At 38.8% G+C, this 20,973-nt stretch overlaps 1 protein-coding gene across 3 annotated transcripts in view; it reads right to left on the bottom strand.

The window, feature by feature from the left end:
• The window catches only part of TACC2 (transforming acidic coiled-coil containing protein 2), a 206,969-nt gene that overhangs the window by 9,015 nt on the left and 176,981 nt on the right, over positions 1-20,973 (bottom strand). For 2 of the 3 annotated variants that reach the window (XM_089510070.1, XM_089510072.1), the window contains 4 exons: positions 20,839-20,928; positions 10,794-10,937; positions 9,743-9,819; positions 6,255-6,298 (listed from right to left, as the gene is read on the bottom strand). In XM_089510070.1, coding sequence (XP_089366196.1) covers positions 6,255-6,298; positions 9,743-9,819; positions 10,794-10,937; positions 20,839-20,928 — 355 coding nt within the window. The remainder of the gene's footprint in view (positions 1-6,254; positions 6,299-9,742; positions 9,820-10,793; positions 10,938-20,838; positions 20,929-20,973) is intronic. The other variant, XM_089510071.1, reaches the window with a different exon arrangement.

The following is a 20,973-nucleotide window of genomic DNA, read 5'->3' as shown; positions in this document are numbered from 1 at the left end:
CTAAGAGAATCTTCCCAGTTTCCTCCTAGCAGCAGCCTCTAACATCTCATGAGATGTCACTCCTGTGGGGAGCTACTACACCCCTGTGTGCAAATGGAGCACCACCTTTCCACACTTGGGATTTCAGACCATGCTGACAGTTTGTGTGGGTTTTCTGAACAGGAAGATGTATAATTGGGATTCGTAAAGCTTGGTCTCTTATTTTTCATCTGTATTTTATTGTGATCTCAGCCATTTTAGGATGGAATTTCACCACACCTTTCTGATCATAATTACCTCTTATAACCCCTACATGTACTGTAACCTTCTAGCAATTAATCAACTCAAAATTGAGGATTTTTTTTTGATACAAAGTGATAAAAATCAAAACCTGCCCAGATACCACACTGAACAACTATGGATATCATGCCGAACTGGTAAAAAAAGTCCACATTCAAAACTCAAATACTTTTTGTGCAATAAAATGGATGGGTTGTCTGCATAAATGAAGTTGGGGGTCGGATTTTTGGTTTAGACCAAAAACAGATTATTACTGCTTTATTAAAACGTGCATGGAAGAAGATATTGGGAAACTGGATATCAATGGAAGAAATTACTCCTGTCGACACAGTTTATAATGCAGAATTATTAATGCAAAAGCTTTGGAAACAATTAGAAATCATAGTTAGCCATTAATAATGCTATACCATAATTAAGGAGGTAAAAGAGAACAATGAATCTCACTATCTAGAATTTGCCACTGCTTTCCAAATGTATTGGGTATTAATGTCTTGTATTCCTATGAGGATACAGCAAATACAAAGAATACAAGCAAAAGAAAAAATGCAATATGCAGGTGCCAAAGTCGGCAAAAGCATTACTTACCAGGCTTGCCTTTGTTTTGGATTTGCAAGCAAAGAACAAGAAGCAACAAAAATGGAAGCAAAATAGAAAAATCAGGGAATTTATCAAGGAAGCAGAAAAAACTTAAATGCAACAGTCTGTAATGCAAAGAGCACAATATTCCTTTCATTCTGTGATGGTGACCTAAATAGCAAAATTGTCTTGTATGAATGAATTTGGTTTTGGCCGACAAATATAGGGATGATAAGCAAGCATATGAATGAATGGTTGAGTGAAGGCAGGGAATCAGGTTGTAAATATGGAAACTGTGAAAAATGGGAATGCTATATATGGAATTTACCCTCACAAAATATCTGGGACAAAGGGAGCATTCAAAGGGAACCTGCATAATGTGTGGAGCATTTGTTTATCAGAACAAATGGTATTTCACTCTATAATCTTTACCATCAGTCTATGTTTTTTAAAAATATGTCTCTGACAGTGGATGGCACTCCAAGCTACAGTGTGACAAACACACGGGCACAGCCAAAAACCAGTTTAATTATGTAATGCAAAAAGCATGCAACAGAGAGGAAAAGTGGAAAGATTCTAACAAAGGAAATAATTTGAAGATGGATAATAACTGAAGAATACATGCCAAAGGATACTGGCAGCCATACACAGACATAGTCAGATGAAGCTCCTGCCTCACAGCTCACATTCAGATCTTTTTGCATCTGTGTCACAGCTATTGGCAAGAGTACTGAGTCCTGTTTTACTTAAGCCACTTCTTTAAAGCCTTATCATGACTATTTGACCCAATTCAATGTTCCATCAAAAGAGATTAGCAGAATACATTCAGCTGCAGGCTTATGAAGCGCTCAGAAGGATCTCTCCAAGTTATATGTGAAAACCAGTATGATATTTTCATTATTCTTTTCCTGTGGGATTTCAACATTGGTATACCACACATATAATATATTTTATATACATGCACACCATATGGGACTCCCACATATCTAATCAGGCAGTATAGGCTGATATATGAGGATTAGAAGAAGCCCACTAAGTATATAAAATCTTTTTCTTTTATAAGTGGAACTTGAAATCCCATTGTTAACATACAAAGCATCAGGCTATTCAAACATTTAAACCATGCAAACTGAACTTTAGTAATTCTGACTTTTATGTACCAAGTCTTAAAGCTGGTGTAGGTCTAGCAACCCAAACTGTACAAGACACCTTTTGAAGACCAAAACCATTTGGAATTGTTGCCAATGTCCCATGGGCTCCGCTTCTCCAGATTCAGTCCTTCTACATAAAAGATGTATATACCCCTTTGTGTCTCAAACCTCTCCTATCTGAGAGAACTCAATCAGAGAAGAATTCCATGCTTTCTGAAGGAAAAGAATGGTGTCAGTACAACCTTCTATTATGTTTATTTTGTGGCAGGAAACAGAGGGGAGCCAGCATGATGTAGTGGTTTGAGTGTAAGATTTAGGAAAACTACTCTTCAAATCCCCACTCAGCTTTGGAAATCCACTGTGTGACCATGAGCAAGTCACACTCTCTTAGCCTAAGATGAAGGTGATGGTAAACCTCCTTTGAATAAATATTGTTAAAAACCCACCCCTATGGTAGTGTCAGCAAAAGTCTGTGCTGACATGAAGGCACATGACAATAACAAAGGGAAGGAGCACATACTGACTTCTGCCATGTGGCAAATCAGCCAATACCTCTGTCTCCAATTGGTTGCTTCTTGAAAACAGCAGCCAAGCATGCTCTGGGTGACCTTCCTAAAGGTTTCACCAACATTAGTAACTTTGTCAAAGAGCATGAATCTTTGACAAAGCTGTAGGAAACTATGAGTGTAGTCCTAGGCACACCGATAATATGGAATTGTGCCCGACTAAAGCCTAGTGGGAATTACCTCTAGGTACACATGCATAAAGTTGCACTGTTGTGTTGCCCTCTTAAATTGAGTTTAAATGCTGGCCGTATGTGAGTGCCAGGGATGGGAGTGGGGTTTAATTTTGTTAGCTTGTCAAATAAATTATACAGAAGGTTACTCTAGCAGTTGATCACAACAAAAACACTTAAGACATGGTTTAGGGGTTGGATCAGTGCCATCAGATGGACTGTCTCTGGAGACTAATTGGGAGAAAGTGCCTCACCCCAAATACCTTCCTTTTCCCTGAAACGCCTTTGCTTGACATCATCCAGTGCCATTTCCCTTTTATCCATATATAGAGAGATTGTTCTCTCCATGCTTCTCTTTGCATGGATAAAGGCAACTGATAAATGTGAGGATGAGTGGCTGCTTGAAGTGCAGTTCCTCCAGGTCCAGACTGAATTGGGAGCCAACTTTCCTTTCCCAAACAAGGAACAAAGATGATGGGTCCTGTGTGAAGGAGTTATCTTTTAGACTATGGCCCACTTGCTGCTCTGTCTTCCTTGTATGAGGGACTGTGGCTTTTAAGGCAGCACCTGGATTGGCCTGCTATAGCTATCTAGCTGTGCTACAGATTTGGGGTTACCCATTCTTGCCTATAAGATACTGCAGCGAAATCATAACCATTTATGCTGAAGTTGTATCAGCACTGAATTGTTCCAGGATTTGTCATTCCTGTTATCAACAGTGAAATCAACACTGTGTTTACAGGTTAGCCTGGAGCTATATTAACACATTTTACTACAAAATTTTAAGTGGTTTTGGTCCTAAAGAGTGCCATTTAGGGATATCGTTTGAAGATTATATCTAAGGTGCTATAAGAGTAGCAGAAGAGCAGCAAAAAGATCAAAGTAGTGTTTTGTATGAAAAAAAATGTTCCAGAGCTGAAGGGAGGAAAAGGGGAATGCAGAATGGAATAAATATTAGGTAGAACTGGAACTGTCAGCATGATGTATTCATTTCAGTTTTGGACTATGACTTTGGGAACCAATGTTGAAATCCCCACCCGGTCATGGAAACCTAACAGGTACCCAGGACAAGTTACACTCTCTTAGCTTTGAAGGCAAAGGCAATTTCCCTCTGAACTAATTCTTAAAAAAACAAAACAAAAACAAACAAACAAACAAAACATGACAGATTCGCCTTAGGGTTACATTAAGGGTTATATGAGTCAGAAACAACAACAAGAACTATCAAAAGTACTGTATGTTCCTTTCTCCCCCTAAAAGAATAGCTAACTTATAGCACTAAAAAGCAAAGGAATATTTCTAGGCAAATTTTAAAGTAGGTTCCTCTCTTGTACTACCGAAATGACCCCAGAAACAGACACACATATATTGAATGTATCGGAAAGTGTTCACTGTAAATTATTATACTGGTACTGAATACATTTGACAGAGGTGATATAAATACTGACAAAAGAAAAAGAGAAGATGAGCTTCAAGATAAACAATAAAACAATACATAAATACACTGTATCCTTGATCCAGTGACACTACAAAAGTGGTGGGTAACTGTGGTAAGTCGGTGGGAGGGAGAAGATCCTCAAGGAACAGTATGGACTGCCAAAACTACCCCAAAATGAAAGAAGCAAAAGCAGACATGGCTGTAGTCCACTTCTGGCTTTGAAAAATGTGTAGTTTGTGTAGTTTTTGATGTTAAACAGTGCAATGAGCCCTGGAAATCATTTAAAAGTTGAATTGCTACAATTCATCTCTCTCTCTCTCTCTCTTGGTTTTTGGCCAGAGAAAAGCAATCTGGGAGGTCTGGAGGGCTTGAGAGCTCCAACAAAAGGCTAGGAAGGGTAACATGTGGTCCCACAGCTGCACTGTGCCTATCTCTCATCTAGAGTGTGATGATTAACACTGAACTCTCCAGATGGTTTTGCAAGCACTTTAACATTTGCAAAGTTACTTGGGGGCACATAAAAATCAAAATCATATTGCTTTCCACAGCACCATACATATTTCAAACTCTTCAAAGTGATGCTCCTTTATGAGGCTTTGTTCCGTCACTCTTCACATTCCAATGAAAGCTGACGTAAAGTTTTATTTTCTAACCTTTCAAATGATATATTTGAAGGTATTGACAGACTAATCCCAAAAGCACTGTAGTGACTAATCTGTAGATGGTAAGCTTTTATCAAGTATAGCTGATCTCAATTAACACAATGAGTCTGTTAATGGTGCTACTAGACACAAACATTCAATGCTATAAGCACTTTTGTCTATTTGAAACTGGCAGTAGACAAATGTGTTCCATCAGGCCGCTGCTGATCCACAGAGTTTCAATATCTTGCAATAAACCAGTGATTAACAGCCAAACTAATTATGAAGAGAATCTTAAAAAGAAGCTTAGCATAGTAATGTGGCTAGCTTTGCAACCCAACATGTCCAGGAGCTCTGTAGCATTTCCATATCAAACATGTTTTACATTTTTAATTACTGAATATTTATCTAGATTATCTGATGACAAAATAGCAATAATTTAAACTTTCAAATACTGACTTGCAATCAGAAAAAAGGGATTCCTTTCTTCAAGTGTGAGGAAGCTGAAACCCAAAGGGAAAAATTGCTCTGGATCTCCACCCCCCCCCCCCCTTTTCCATAGTGAAATTAATTTGGGTAGCCAGTTGTATTGTCACCATTTCATCTTCTTCTTTCTATTTTCCTATTTACAATTTCCTAGCATGGCTGACTGAAATCATATTCTGCTTCTCTTCACAACATATGAGCAGCAACTCTCCTCATTTCTTTGGAAGTACATTTCACTGTAGTAAGTGAAACCGGTTTTCAATTGAATAACTATGCTCAAGGGGGCTGTAGGAATATGCAAGGATTTGCACAAATGCAGAGGGTTTCTGTCTCCTCTAAGAAGGGTTTTTGCACTGCATCACAGACTCCTTTTGAAATCTCCCAGAGTGAAGTGATACCAAAACCCTTGCTGTGCACACTGTACTGTGCACACCTGTACTCTGCCCTGGATTGTGATCAAAGTATTTAGGATCAGATTACCAGTTGCTAAAGATTTGAGTACCTACCACTCCATGGGCTGGGAGCTGTGCTAATATACATATACACATATGTAATAAGTTCCTTAATAGATTTTCCATGGAGAATTAAAGAAACCATCCATTGGCACCAGAGATTACACTGAGAGCCATCCATTGGCACCAGAGATTACACTGAGAGCCATAATAAGAAGTGTGTTAAATCTAACTATTTAACAACAAATTCTACCCAGGATGCGATGGTTGTACAGAATCGGATATCCGCTTTAACTAGCCTTCTCTAAATTTTCCAAATCTCACTTTCATGAATTTACCATAACTAATGCATTTCCCTCAGATATCATCACAATTCATGCTGATTTTTAAAATGAATATTAAGGACAACTGTATTTTAAGATCACAAGTGCAACCCAGCTTTAAACATGTTCTCATTAGAACAAGAAGTCTGTGTTCCATAACAACGGCACCTACCTATCATCTGAGCAATCGTCTTCTCATACTCTGAAACTATTTTCCTATAAAAAAAAGGGGGGGGGGGGTAGAGAGAGAGAGAGAACAATTAATGTGTCTATATAAGTTACTTTTTACAATATCATCAAAACAGCTTCAGAATGCATAATGTGGGAAATAACAGCTGAGATATAATATAGACATTCACTCTGAATCTGGAGAAGAGGAATGCATGGTCCACAGATATTAATGGACTGGAATTTCCTGCATATTTTACTATTGGTTATGCTGTCTAAGGCTGATGGGACTTCTAGTCAGGCAACATCTGGAAAGGTAAAATCTCACCACCCCTGCATACTCAACTCATAGTGAATTTTATTTATAATATACTGTATGATAGAACTATTAAACTTATACTTTTTGATCCACAACATGTAACCTGTCACCCAATTCTTGTGGCATATCTAAGGCTAGATACAACTCCTGCCACGGTCCATATGGACCTAGATGCACAAGAAGCGTTTTAATCAAGTACACATTGACTATAAGTTTGATTAACAAGTAGTGTGGGATTTCTCATACATAGCTTTGAAAACTGGAAGCAATTTACAAACTGATTTTGGTTAAAAAATGTTAAAGTCATTACCATGGGTAGACAACATGTATGGATTTGATTGATGGAGTTCCATGGGCACAATAGGTATATCATACCTCTGGAACTCCTACTATCTAAACCACACAGGTCTTCTCAGCTAAACAGACTAGAAGGCCTGAATTGATAATATATCAAAGGTCCAAAACATACTGCAGAAATAATCCAGTTTGAGACTGGTTTAACTGCCCTGGCTCAATGCTAGGGAATTCTGGGAAGTGATGTTTTGTGAGACATTTAGCCTCCTCTATCAGAGAGCTCTGGTGCCAAAATAAACTACAGTTCCCAGGATTCCCTAGCACTGAGCCAGGGCAGTTAAAGTGGTCCCAAACTGGATTATTTCTGCAGTGTGTTTTGGACCAAAGATGTCATAATTTAAAGTCTTCTCTTGAGACTACTAGAAATTATTGAGGTTTTGTCAGTGACTTGAGTAGACAACAGATTTTTTTTCTTTTTTGCTATTCCATATGCCCTACCAGTTAATTCTTGTAGGTGGAATGCTTTGCTAATTTTGGCAGGAAACCAGGATTGCAAGAAGGAAGGGTGTTGATTTTCCTCCTCATGTAACTGATCTGATACATTAAAAATAGTTAGCAGTTGTATTCTTGTTTGGATAAATAAAAAACATAGGTAATACTTGCATGTCCCAGTTTTAAGACAAAACTATAAACCTTCAAGCAATTCTAATGCTTTGCCCTCACTTTAAAACACACATACTCAACATCCTATTTTGAATTTGTTCTCAAAAAGAGGCTAGCTAGAATAAGGAGATTAAAAGCGATTTAAGGAGCTCATCCATGTCTTTCCAGAGTGAAATCAGGCTAATGAAATGTGACTAGCCTTGATCCGTGGTATTTGAGTGGTGAGTCACAATTTGCAAAGGGAATATTCAAAATAGTCAGCATGTGCTGCCTTGCTTTACTTCCCAGTGAGAAGTGTGTACTTTAAGAAGGCCAAGTACCACATGAAACCTTACACACTACGGTGTTTATCACACGGTTTTTGCAGCTCAGATCCGGGGTGACTCCTGGTTCAGCTACGCAAATTCATGTTATAACGTGAATGTTTTATCACACCTGGTTGCCCTTCTATTGTCCTTCCGAATCGAGGGGGAATCGAATCCAAGGCAAGTTACATGATGCGGATTCAAGCAAAGCGGACTGAGCGCAAATTATATTACCACAACAGTGGGATTCAACGATTCAAATTGGCACCCTTGCACATGCTCAGTGGGGGTCTGAACGCATTGTGACCTTTTACGTTTCCGGGGTGAAAAGGGGCGCAAGTTCTTGTTCCCTGTTTTGCATGATTGTGTAAATATTTGCCTCGTGAATATTTCTGTGTCTTCTTCATCCCCCTTTTTTTATTTTCCCTTCCATTTCAGCAATTTCAACAGACACATAGATAGATAGATAGATAGATAGATAGATAGATAGATAGACAGACAGACAGACATATCTGTATATTCACATTCATGCACATACACACAAAAATAAAATAAAATGAGTTGCCCTGAAAGTGAAAGGACCACTGAAAGGAAATGGGGGGAAATTGCAGCGCCGCATCATGGGAAATTTGCAACCTGGGGGGGGGGGGGGGTTGCGGTGGTGTACCAGAGCAGAAGCAAAGTTGCATTCCACACCAGGCCAATTCAGAGTGAAATCGAAGTGAGTTTGAAAGCGAATTCTGTGAATTCACTTTTTTCCGAATTCATCAAAATGAGGAGTCACTTTGGATTCACTGCAGAAGCGCCATGGAAGGAGCTCCCATAGAAAGGAATTGCATCTGATAAAACATTCATGTTATAATGTGAATTCACATCATTGGACCCGTAGTCACCCCAGATCTGAGCTGCAAAAAGCTGCAAAAACCTCAGTGTGATAAACTTCTTTGGAGGCTCTGCTCAATGTGTCCTTTCTGCCATTGGTATGCTGAATTGCTAGAGAGAACAGGGTCTTTTTGACAGTGACTTTTAGTAGCTATTTTTTTTTCTGTAGCCAATTCTCCTCACTCCTGTCCCAACTGTGTCATTTTTCCAAAATGATCTTTGGAGTTTCATCTCTGTTTTATTGACACACTGCAAAAAGGCTAACTGATTTTATATTATTTTATCATTGTTGTTTCAGATTTTTACCAACATTTTAATGATGTTTTTGTTAGCTACTTTGTGGGTTATTTAATATAAAGAGGCAAGACAGAAATGCTTTAATAAATTAAAATTCAAATAAAAGCAAATAACTTCCAAACCTGCTAGTAGACTATGTCCAATGCACTCAGAATTGGAATAATTATCTTACTCCATTCATGGCTCCCAGAATACGGCTTTTGTTTTAAATGAGCTAGTCATTTTTGGCCATTAGATTACCTTTGTCAAAACCAGGGAAGTGGGAGGCTTAAGCATTGACAGCTTGCTTCTGCATTAACTAAAAATACTAACAGCTGCTTCTTGGTTTCATTCAGAATTACTGAGGCAGTTTTTAAAGGGAGAAGAGATCTAGAGAACAATTTCATGTTGGGAGGAATAATTGAGTTGAGTTCATAAAGACTCCCACAGCCATTTCAAGTACACCTATAATCCTTCCTTCTTTAATGCATAAATATCACATATTATTTATAACACTGGATGAGCTAATATAGTTCAATCTCAGTTTCACTCTAATTTTAGAGGAACTAATATAGTTCAGTCTCAGTCTCAGTTTCTCTCCACCCACTTATTTTATTGCCTGTTTAAACATCAGTAAGGACACAATAACAAAAGTTAAAAGAAGTCACAAATGCATTAACAGTTTTGTAGAGCAGTAAAGCACAAGTGCCCTTTCTTATCTAAAAGCACTGATTTAGAAAGATAAAAACACACCTCATTTCCATGACTTCCCTTCTGCTTTCCTCATATTTCTCTTTCCATTCTGATACCTCTCTTTCCTTAGCTACAATCTGTTATGAAAGAAGAAAGAAACAAGTTTTATCATCTTAAAGACACAAAGAGTCAATCCAAAAGAAAGATAACAGAGTAGGATAAGATTTTAAAATGAAAATGTGTTGGCATTTCTATTTCTTCTATTTTAAAACAAAGTTAAAGCTAGGGAAAAATAAAAAGGATAAAATCCCCAGTTAAGGCTACGGAAAAATAAAGAGGGTAAAAATAAAGAAACTAATCCCTGACACACATACAATATGATTCAATTGAATTTTCTAGGATTTTCTTCCCTTGCCACAAAACCCCAAACAAACAAACAAAAACAAAGCCATACTCCATAGTATCAAACATGCTAAAATTGTTGCTGATACTCTCATTTCCACATGTGCAACACTGATGTGAACATCACACTTATGAAGCATGCCAAAATCTGACCAAAGACTTCTAAGCTTTATACACTCAATAAATTAATACATATGGTGCACATGTGTGTTCTTTTGTGGTCTATTCAAAACAGCTGTGTTGAAATCCATAGTGCAAGCAAGATTTTTTCTCTCTCCAAACAATTATCATTATAAATAGACTGGCTATATGAAATAATTGCCTAAATGAAAGAAAATCATGTACAATGCAAAACTGTTTACAACTGAGGGCCAAAGCAACCATTATTCTAGCTATTCCTTAGTTTAAATCAAGAAGTAAAATGCTGAGTTGGGAGCACATCATGATTAAAGATAACCATGGAATATATTGCTGAACTATGGCTAAAGGTGGCAAGGGAGAATTCATTCTTCAGTGGGGAATGAATTGTTCCTTGCCTTATCATCTACCACTTATGGTTATGAGCTGAGTAGATGTTGCTTGTGTTGGCTCAAAATTACAGCACCATAACTTGTTCTGCTTAAAAGTGGACCAAACAAGCCTTAGAACAGCTGCTTTTGTGAGAACCAACAAAGCGGGACAACTTTTAAAATTCAAGATTAAAAATTACCTCCTCTCTGGCAACTCTCAAGGCAGAGTCCAAATCTTGCTGTTGATAAAGCAAACTGGAAGTATTTTCTCCCTCAGAGCTGCTTATCCGAGAATACAGTGCACTTTTAGAGATGGAAATATCAGTGGAAACTGCAGAGTCTCTCTGTTTATTAAAAAACCCAAAAGAAGGTAACAATGAACAAATTGCCACAAGAGTATTTCAGTCAACCATCTTAAGATGAGCAGGGAAGGAAGTGGGCAAGGGAGAACAAACAAAGGAATGGTGCAGTTATGATGGATGGAAAGCAGTCATCTGTATCTACCTTTGATGATATCATACAGATGGCAGTATGAATGAATCTTAAAAAGTAGAAAATGTATAATACAGCTTAAAGAACTATGACTAAATAAAACACAGAAAGCAGAGAATCAGAGAGAACGGAAGTAACAACAAAAGCAACCATGATTCAGGACTTGTTCCCTCATAATTTTATTTTTTTAAAAGCATGCTTGTTTTTGACAAAGACCCAAGGAACAATGATCTGGTCTAACAGGGATTATATACAAAACCATAGAGATACTACTTGGAATCCTAATCTTTCTGCTTCAGCACTAAAATATTAGTACCGCATAGGCTCCTTTTGCTCAGACTGAGGGAGACCTCAGTCTCATGCACTGACACAGCTAGAGGGAGAGGCTGTGATTTATGTCTACTTGCCCAGATACTTGAGCCGACTCCTCACCAAAGTCTTCCCTAATCTTCACCAAAGATTCTAATTATTTATGCTTCCAAATTTGTAGCAAGCAGAGCAAACCCGACACAGGACGCAGTCTGGCACCTGCTGAACTCTTATTAACAGTACAGTGGTTTATTGACACTAGTAGTATCTAACAAAAAATAACACGGCAATGAACAAACAGATGTAATAAAAACCATATCAAAAACATCCACATATGGAAATAGGTTAAGGCCACATGAAGAATTATCTCTGCTGTCTCTGCTGTTCCATCCAACTACATACATCTTTTTACATTTTCCTGCTTCTCCAGATGAAAACATTGGCAAGGTTGTTAACAGTGTAGGGAAGGGTGTTTTTAAGGTTGTGAGTGGAAAACTTAAAACAGGACAGAAGGAATTCTTCTTTCCTGTGCCCACCTGGCCTGTGCCCACCTGGCAGGCCACAGTAGCATATTTCAATGTGTCAAAAGTGTCATAATGTCACTTCTAATTGCTATTATGGCCAATTTTCAATTGTTGATATTTTTGCCAGTTTTAACAACTTAGTGGAGCAAACTGTTGCCTTTTAAGGCAATTTTGGAATGGATTGCAGATTTAAAAAATGACAAAAAAATCATCCTGAAAAAGTTTTCAAAAAGATTGCAGGTATCTGGGGAATACAGTGGGTCCCGCAGGCTGCATTTAGAGGTCCCAAGGGACACATTTTGCCTGCCCCTGTGCTAAAGCATGCCTGGAATGTTGCAGAAGTCCAAAACAAGACACATCCAAAAGTAAGTACTGTCAGTCATACAAAACTATCAAAAGACCATCCAAGGAAGCTTGCCTCACTGCTCCTGATTTTAGATTATTTCACTTGAACTATCCACTTGCCTCATATTCTTCTGATAAAAATCCAGAGATCAAATACTGGGCTACACAGGGCAACAACATAAGCAAGATCTTTGTACTGAGAAGCTCATGCAACATAAACATGACAAACTGCTTTGATAAGAGCCACTGAGAGTAGTATGAAAGTTTCTGATTTCAGTATTATAAATGCACAGAATTGCCTACACCTTTCCAGAAAGAAAGAAAAAGCAAGGCCAAGCATGTAAGACACATTGTCAGCCTGTCTCTCATTTCTGCATACACATGCACACTCTGACTAGTTGAAGAGTGACTGTGGACCACTTTATATTCTTTCTGGCAAACCTGACTGAAACTTGCAACTTCCCTCCTGCCCATCTCATGTGTTAGAGCTTCTGAAAAGTGTGCAGGCCTCTAGGAGAGAGACTGGCACATGGAAGGAGAAAATATGGTGGCTCCCTAACATGTCTGGCTGTGCCACAGTTTCACAAAACCAGCATTTTAAGAGAAGTCTGGGCACAGAGCTTGCCAGAATCTTCCATTGATAAGCTTCTTCCACTGACTACAAGAAGTATTCAAAAATTGCTTATGGTACTATTACATTTATACTACATTATGGAGATCAAACTTACAATTAGATATACGTGGGTAGAGCAATCAAGCTGGTTTAGAACTACCAGAGATTATATAAAGAACCTTTGAATGAGGCAGATTATTTTAGATTATTTATTGTCATATTTCAACAAAAGCATAATTTGTTATCTATCTAAAGCCCTAGAGAATTCTAGTCTTGTTCAACATATCTCAGTACACTATCCTGAATAGGGGATAAGTTTGATATGTGGTAACTTGCCATAGAGCAGTGATGGTGAACCTTTTACAGACCGAGTGACCAAACTGTAACCCAGACCCCACTTATTTCCTGCAAAGTGCCACATCCCTCTGGCTTTCTAGTAAGAAACTCTGGCAAACTCTATGCTAGGGTGACAGCATGTGTGCCCACAGAGAGGGCTCTGAGTGCCACCTCTGGCACGCGTGCCATAGGTTCGCCATCACTGCCATAGAGCACATGCAAGTGCTTGGGTTGACATCCACTACTGCCTTAGTGGAAGTCCAGATGGAATTTTCCTCCCCTCATCACTATAGTCTTCTGTGCTGCTCATGACGAGATGTGCAGGGTTTCCTAGCCCTCCAGATCTATTCTTAGGAATGTACTATAGGGACTTGTAGGATGGGAGTTCAGATGAAGGGGCTATAGGGTGGATCGTCCTCATTCCATAGTTCCATCAGATAACACCTCCATCTCCAGATCCTTATCTCAGTAAGTATTGTTCTAGGAAGAAGCTTTCACTTTTCTCCAATATACTGGTACAATGGTAATAAAATTCACTTTCATGTGTGGTGAGGGAATTCAGGTTACAAACTAACAAACACTCTGCTAAGTTCCTACATAATAAATTATCAACTGTCTTCACCCACAGCCATTTAAACAACCACTATTATAGTTACATTTCTTCATTTCTATTTTGGTTGCTAATCTTAGTATCACTAACAGTACGAAAAATCAGAAGTCTAAGTAAAATTCCAAAGGGACGGTAACTATCACACAACACATCAAAAACTGCTGTTATAGACACAGCTTTATATGAAACTGATCACATCATGTAATGGGTAATTTACACTTCATGTCAAAAAATAACTTCTGTGAGTTATACAGTTGTGTTAGATTAATACACAATAATTAAGGCTGATTATGAAGCACATAAGTAAACAAGTACCAGTCTAATGTTTGGCAAGGTCAGTTTGATAGTCTACCAACTACCAACTTCGTTATTATCAGGCTTAGCTTCTTTTAGCCTTTTTGTAAACTGTACCATGGCAGGAGAAAGGTGGCATATAAAATACATGTTGTTGTTGTTGTTGTGTGCCTCCACGTCATTTCTGACTTACAGCAACCCTAAAGTGAACCAATCATGGGGTTTTCTCAGCAAATTTCTTCAAAGGGGGTTTACTATCATCATACTCTGAGGCTGAGAGTGTGTGATTTTACTAAGGTCACCCAGTTGGTTTCTATGGCCAAGCCAGGATTCAAACCCTGGTCTCGAGAGTCCTAGTCCAATGTTCAAACCACTACACCATGCTGGCTCCCATAAAATATATACATGCATATATAAATGTATAATAGCAGAGCCTTACAATTTGGGTTATTTTCTTTCCTTAAGATTGAAAGAATTCAAAATGCTTACTTTGGCTTTATTGGGGGAGCAGGGATGACACATTTCTAATGGCCATCTTTCTGGGCCCACAACTTGTGAAATCCATTGATTAAGCAGATCTGGTGACAGCACTATGTATGTCAGGAGTGCAAAATGTAACCAAAGACCTATTAAACCTGTAACTACTATATTGTTCCTTGGAACTAACTACCACCCTTATTCATATGATCTGCCAATAAGACAGTTTGAGGATTTTGTTACAAATGAACCACCTTATTACAAACCATCCAAGCCAGTCAGGTGGCTTCCGTATCAGTGGTATAGCAAATCCACTCTGAGTTTTATTCCAGACATTAGAGGAACAAGTCAACATGCTGGAGGTAACCTAACAAACATCATCAGCATCTGGATAACTCCTTTAAAATCAAGAACAAACGTCAGAACAGATTCCCCATGCCACTGACAAATCAGGAAACTGAATTGGTCCAGTGTTTCCCTAGAAAAACATTATATTATGTGGCCAAAATAAATTGACATGCTTAACTCTAATTGATAGTTCCAAACAGAACAGTCTGATTGAATTGATACCTGAATGGTATTAGCACTTTTGTATATCCCACTGATTCAATGAGTCTACTCTAGTAAGGATTAGTTATTAGATTTAAGCAACAATAATATTACCACTTGAGATTAGCACACTCAGGGTTTCAGCTTCATCCTGAATGTCAGGCTTGCAATTTAATTTAGGAAGAACAGCAGAAATGATAACAGGAGTTTTTATTTTTGGATGAAATAAACCAAGACACATAGGTGAATTATATTCAGAAGTACTCTATCAAGATGGATTAAAGTTGCTATATAGTCTCCAGCAGATCCTATTATAACTAATCGGCACTTATTCCTTAGCTACTGTAAATCACTGTGTCTTCCTGAAGATTTACCTATTGTTTGTTTAGCTGACCTTGGCAATTGCTTCTCAGAGTGGAAAGTTAATGAGGGAACAGTGTACTTTCCAACCTGAGATGACACCAGGAGAACACACCAGGCTTTGATGAAATGTAAGGATTGCCCTTATGCCAAATTTTCTGTATTGTCCATCAAAGAATCAGAAAAACCTAATCTCTTGAATGCTAATGGGCTCATTCACACTTAGGGCTAAATCGAGTTCTTAGCTGGATCGTACTGAATTGATGATGCGATTAGGAATCAAAGCAAGGGTCACACTATGTTTGCAACTATAGAATTTCTCCGTGTTCCCATTGTAGTTCACATTAGAGTGGTGACAGGACCCAATATCCAGGAGGAAGGAGCAAGTGGCCAGATGGTGGGCAGAGGGGTGGGACATATTCAAAGGTGCTTCCTACCCACCATTTTCATGTCAGTGCAGGCAGCGGTTCTGTGATTTTTTTCCCCTGGGGACTCAAAGTACCCCCTTTGAATCCTTGTGCAGCTGTTTTGTTCTAAGGCCAGTCTGTTGGTGCCCCTTTCCACTTTGCCCCGATGTCAGGACAGTCCATCGAGGGTGGGCAGGTTGCGGGCATGGTGGTGTGTGTTGGTTTTTTTTTTTTTTTAAACTAAAGTAGGTGCGCAGAGTCACATTTGTGTGGAAACAGGAGACATGGAAATCTGACCGACACACATTTGTCTGTGGGAGAGATCGCGGGAGGTGTGCCCTGGCAAGAAATGGCTCTGTGGGTGCCCTCATATGAATTGTTTCATGCCTCCATAGGTGTCCATGATTTAACTATGCCATGCCACTTTTTAAAAAATCTCCAGCCAGCGCCGAGAGAGGACAAGAATTTTGGGGAGGGTAACTTCAAGACCTCTGCCCACTCTGTGTCCACCTTCAGAAGCCCTGATGGTGCAGTGGTTAAATGCCTGTACTGCAGCCACTCACTCACAAACCATCAGGTTACGAGTTCACTACCAGTCAGGGCTCAAGCTCGACTCAGGCTTGCATCCATCCGAGGTCACTATAATGAGTACCCAGCTTGTTGGGGGCAATTAGCTTACAGTTGTAAATCGCTTAGACACTGCTTAGGCAGTATGAAGCAGTATATAAATGAAGCTGCTATTGCTATTGCTCTGTCTTTTGGACCCCCCTCCTGGGTGACCAAATGTGATTGTTCATATTTGTGCCAAACTGCATCTTTTCAAGAGATCCTTATCAAATTGGTCTGGGTCAAAAGGGCTTGTGCCAGTTCAACCTATTCACCCTGGACACAGTCAGGGCCAAAATCAGTTCCAGTCTAAATGATGCACATTTGAACCAGTTTGCAGACCGGTTTAAATCATAGTGTGAAGGAGTCCAATAATAGTTTTGTGCAATTAGAATACATGTATTTTACAAGCAACTCAAGCCTCTGTCCAATGTCTTGCTGTTCCACTTAGGAAAAACTATCTCTGCACCCTCTGTACAATTTATTGATTAAACAATTTAAATATGTTATAAAAATATTTACGTAGCTTAAAACATTCACTATATGTAAACTAATGTTCTTTATTATTAGATCTGATATTGAACAACATTATATGAATAAATTTGAATTCCAATCTTTAATTGGTAGATTATTAAAGATTGCACTTCTTGAACTAACTGGAAGCTTGTTTCAAAAAGGTTTGCATGCTGAAATTTTTGTGCACATGTAAATCTAATTAAATGAGTGTAAAACAGATTGTTAATCAATTGAAATTGCTTATTTGTTCAGCTGTAAACACATTTACAGCCCAAAACCCCCACAAAAACACATTTCATTGTAGGCATTTTTCTAATGGTAGATACTTAAATATGTGAAGCAACAGCATATTCCAAAACTGTGGCTTACATTCTGCATCTTACATCGGAAAAACAATACTAGTGCAATCTAAGTGGAAATTTCTTTTTAAAAGATCCAATTAAAATACAACCTTCTTTAACATGAATTATGGGATGACCACCATCATGTTTCATGCAATCAAAATTCAGATATACAGGAATGCTGAATCACATTGATAGATATAGATAAATATCCAAATAGGAGATGTCCTTTCTAGCCTACTAACTGGAAAGATTCTGCCATAATCTGGTATTTTGTTTATTTATTTTTTTTAAAAAAAACATAGTCCTGTCATTTTGCAAAATCATCTCCATCTGTGGTAAATTTCTTTTTCTTTTTGTTTAATGCCACTGAATGCACCAACAAAATGATACCCTTCAAGAAAAATGTGGGAAAGACACACTCTCTCCCTCTGTGCCTATTAGTGTGTGTGTATGTGAATTATGTAGCTGATCTAAATGACTGCTTATCAGTTCCTCTGCTGCCACCTTTCTTCCATGGAGAATACAACATTGTCAATGTTTTCTGAGTTCAACAGCATGAAGGTAAAACGACCCATATTATCACCTTCTAACTCCCTTAAAACTGTCCTTTCTTGAATCATCTACTTCTGTTTCTATCTCACCAACTTGGATTTTAACATGTGTCCCCATGAAAGTGAACAGACACGTTTATCAGCCTCTTTACATAAAGAGGATCAGTTCTCTTGCATATGTAGTTCCCTAACTAACAACAATTTTAAAAATCTGTCCATTGCAGTTGATAAAACAGGTGGAAACAGCCCCATTATAAAGCAATGGAAAATCTCCTATTGGCTAGAAGGAGGGGGATTATATTCATTGTGTTCCTTCATTTAGCAACTGGATTTCAGACTATCTAATGAGGGCAAACTGTTCACAAAGGCGGGTTACAGACCGCCATTTAGGACGCACTCCACGTGTCCTAGGGTTAGGAAGGGGTGTCCTAGGGTTAGGAAGGGTTGCTCCTTCCTAACCGGCCCTGTTTCCAACATGCGCGGAGCGCATCCTAAATGGCAGCGCCCATTCACATGGGCGCTGCCATTTTTACGTCTTGGACGTACAGCGTCCAGATGTGGCGCACCGGAAGTGACGCTGTGAGTGTGCGCTTTGCGGCGCCACTTCCAGGGGCCAAAAAGGAGCACCATTTTGGCGCTCCTTTTTCGCTGCGGCCAGAAGCCTCGTGGTCTGGCCGCTGGGGCTTCCCGCTGCAGCTAATGGCGGCGGCAGCAGACCGCCCACTTTAAGGCGGTCTGTAACACACCAAAAAAAGAAAAAGAAAGTAGATTTTGCTTTTCTGAATTAACTTGCTCTCAAACAAAAGTAGATGTCCAGTCAAAGTTGCTCAGAATGCCATTATGGTGCTGTGACGTAAAGGTTTTTAAAGACCATAAAAATCACCATCAGCTCAGATGGAGCACCTATCTTGAATACAGAAAAATAAGTTCCAGAAGTACATCCTCGTAGCATTTGCTCAGTTTGGAAATGAATGTTGCTTTTGTTTCAAAACACTGTACTATAACCAGTTGTACTTTATAGTTATCAGCATTAGAAAAGAAACAAAACCAAACCCCAAGGCACAACCCCCCTTTCAAGTAAAACCCCATGAGCTGTGACCTTTGCATTAACACCACCACAAGGGACCCTCTAGAGCAGCTGCACACATCAAAGCACTACTTAAGAACCAACATTTCACTCTAGTTTAGACCACATGCATCACAGACACAACTTCACACCAACACGGCAATAGCCAGCATGCTGTAGGCGTATCAGGAAGGAAATACTTTAGATCTTAAAAGAAGAAAGCGTATTTGTATAGTAAGGGTTCAGTCAGTTTCCTCTCCAAGTTGTTTTATCCTTATCTGTTAGATGCTTGAGATGTGGGTTGATTGAACATCTAAGCTTGGAATATATACAGTGAAACTGGTTTAGATATCACATTTATAATCGTTCCTGAAAGGGCAAAATGTTCATCTTTGCAGAACTAGTAACACATTATAGCTAGAGCCTGGAGTGTTACTATTAAATAAGGGAATCAATTCCTTTATTTTACAACTCACTTTAGTTCCCAAAAGAATGAATACTTAAAACAACCATTTCATAGAGCAAAAGCAAGGTGTTTCATTGCTCATTACATTTCCCATTTCATTTACTGTTTTGGGAAAGACAGGGGAGAGTGTTCTTGCTCACCTTAAATAGTTAGGGTATGTATAACACCCCCCTCCAAGATATGATAAACAAGCATTACTTGGTGTGGGCAAGCACCACAGTTGATTATACATTAAAATATAATCCATGCGTTCATTAGCTAGAATAACAATTTACTACACTTCCAAGTCCTGTCTTTAACTAACTGATGACTAATATTTAGAGTTTCCTGCATTCACTGTCTACACAGCTTACACATAAAATTCTGATTTGATAAACTAGGCCACATGTTGTCCTCAGGGTTCAGTCTGATTGTAGATATTCTGCCTATGACACCATAGCTACTCATCCTATAGTAACCCAATGAGTTGAATCCTGAGTTTTCTCCACCATCTGGAAGGGTATCTATGGGAGTTCTGCACAGGATGCTCTGAACTGCTAAAATGGGATATGTATATGAACTTTGCTGATTTTCCTTTCCTCTTGCAGTCCACAGTGCCACTTTCCACACTTTCCCGAGGGTCCCACATCCCACAAAAGATAATTATTTGAGAGATGCAGGGAGAGGGTGAATTTGTAAAGATCAATCCCTCTCTTGGTGCAGATTTCTGAGAGAAGCAAGGGACTGCGCTGTGGACAGAAACATTTACAAATACTGCTGCTTTCTCTTTTCTACCAACTGAAAGGCTCCACTGGATCAGAGACTTTCCATGGCTGGAAACAGCCCAGCTAACTGTAGAAAGCAGATTCTGCATCCAAGCCAATGAATTCTTAAATTAATATTTAACCTGAAGTGTCATCTGTCAAAAATACAGGCTCATGTTATGTTCCCAGCTAACACTAACACAAATTTTGACCAAATTTTAGACTCTCCTTAACTTACATATTGTACCATTAGGAATACTCAAAGAGAAATTACTATCCTAATTTAAAAAATTCAGAACTGCACTGAAATATTATACTAGTGAAAGGATTGAGCAATCCATTAATTTGTGAAAAGCAAAGCAGTGCTGTACAATTCACTGACAGCCAAAGTTGCACCTTTGACCAAAAACATGTGATTGTAATTTCTGAAATATATCTGCAAGTGGAGATGACAGCATTTGAGAGTATAAGTAGATCCCTGGCATGCTCACCGAAGTTCTAAATATAAAGGTGCCAAAAACATCAAGCATCACCACTCAGAGAAACGTTGGTTAACTTGCTGTTAAAGAGAAAAGCAGTATTTGGATTCCTTAAGCTGTGATCAATCACACACAAACTACAGGCATATAAGAGATACCTCAGTATCTAAGGAGCTGAAAGAAGACAGGGTAATTTGTCTGGCTAGCTTCAGGGCTTCTATCCTCATTGCAGCAAACTCTAACTCCTCCTGCCAGTGGGATGGTTGGTGATTGCGAGCGATGCACAAGGAAAA

Source organism: Sceloporus occidentalis, unplaced genomic scaffold, assembly GCF_023333645.1.
Source record: "Sceloporus occidentalis isolate IW3139 unplaced genomic scaffold, rSceOcc1.0.p SCAF_2, whole genome shotgun sequence".
Lineage (NCBI taxonomy): Eukaryota > Metazoa > Chordata > Lepidosauria > Squamata > Phrynosomatidae > Sceloporus > Sceloporus occidentalis.
This window is presented reverse-complemented; position numbering and strand designations above follow the sequence as displayed.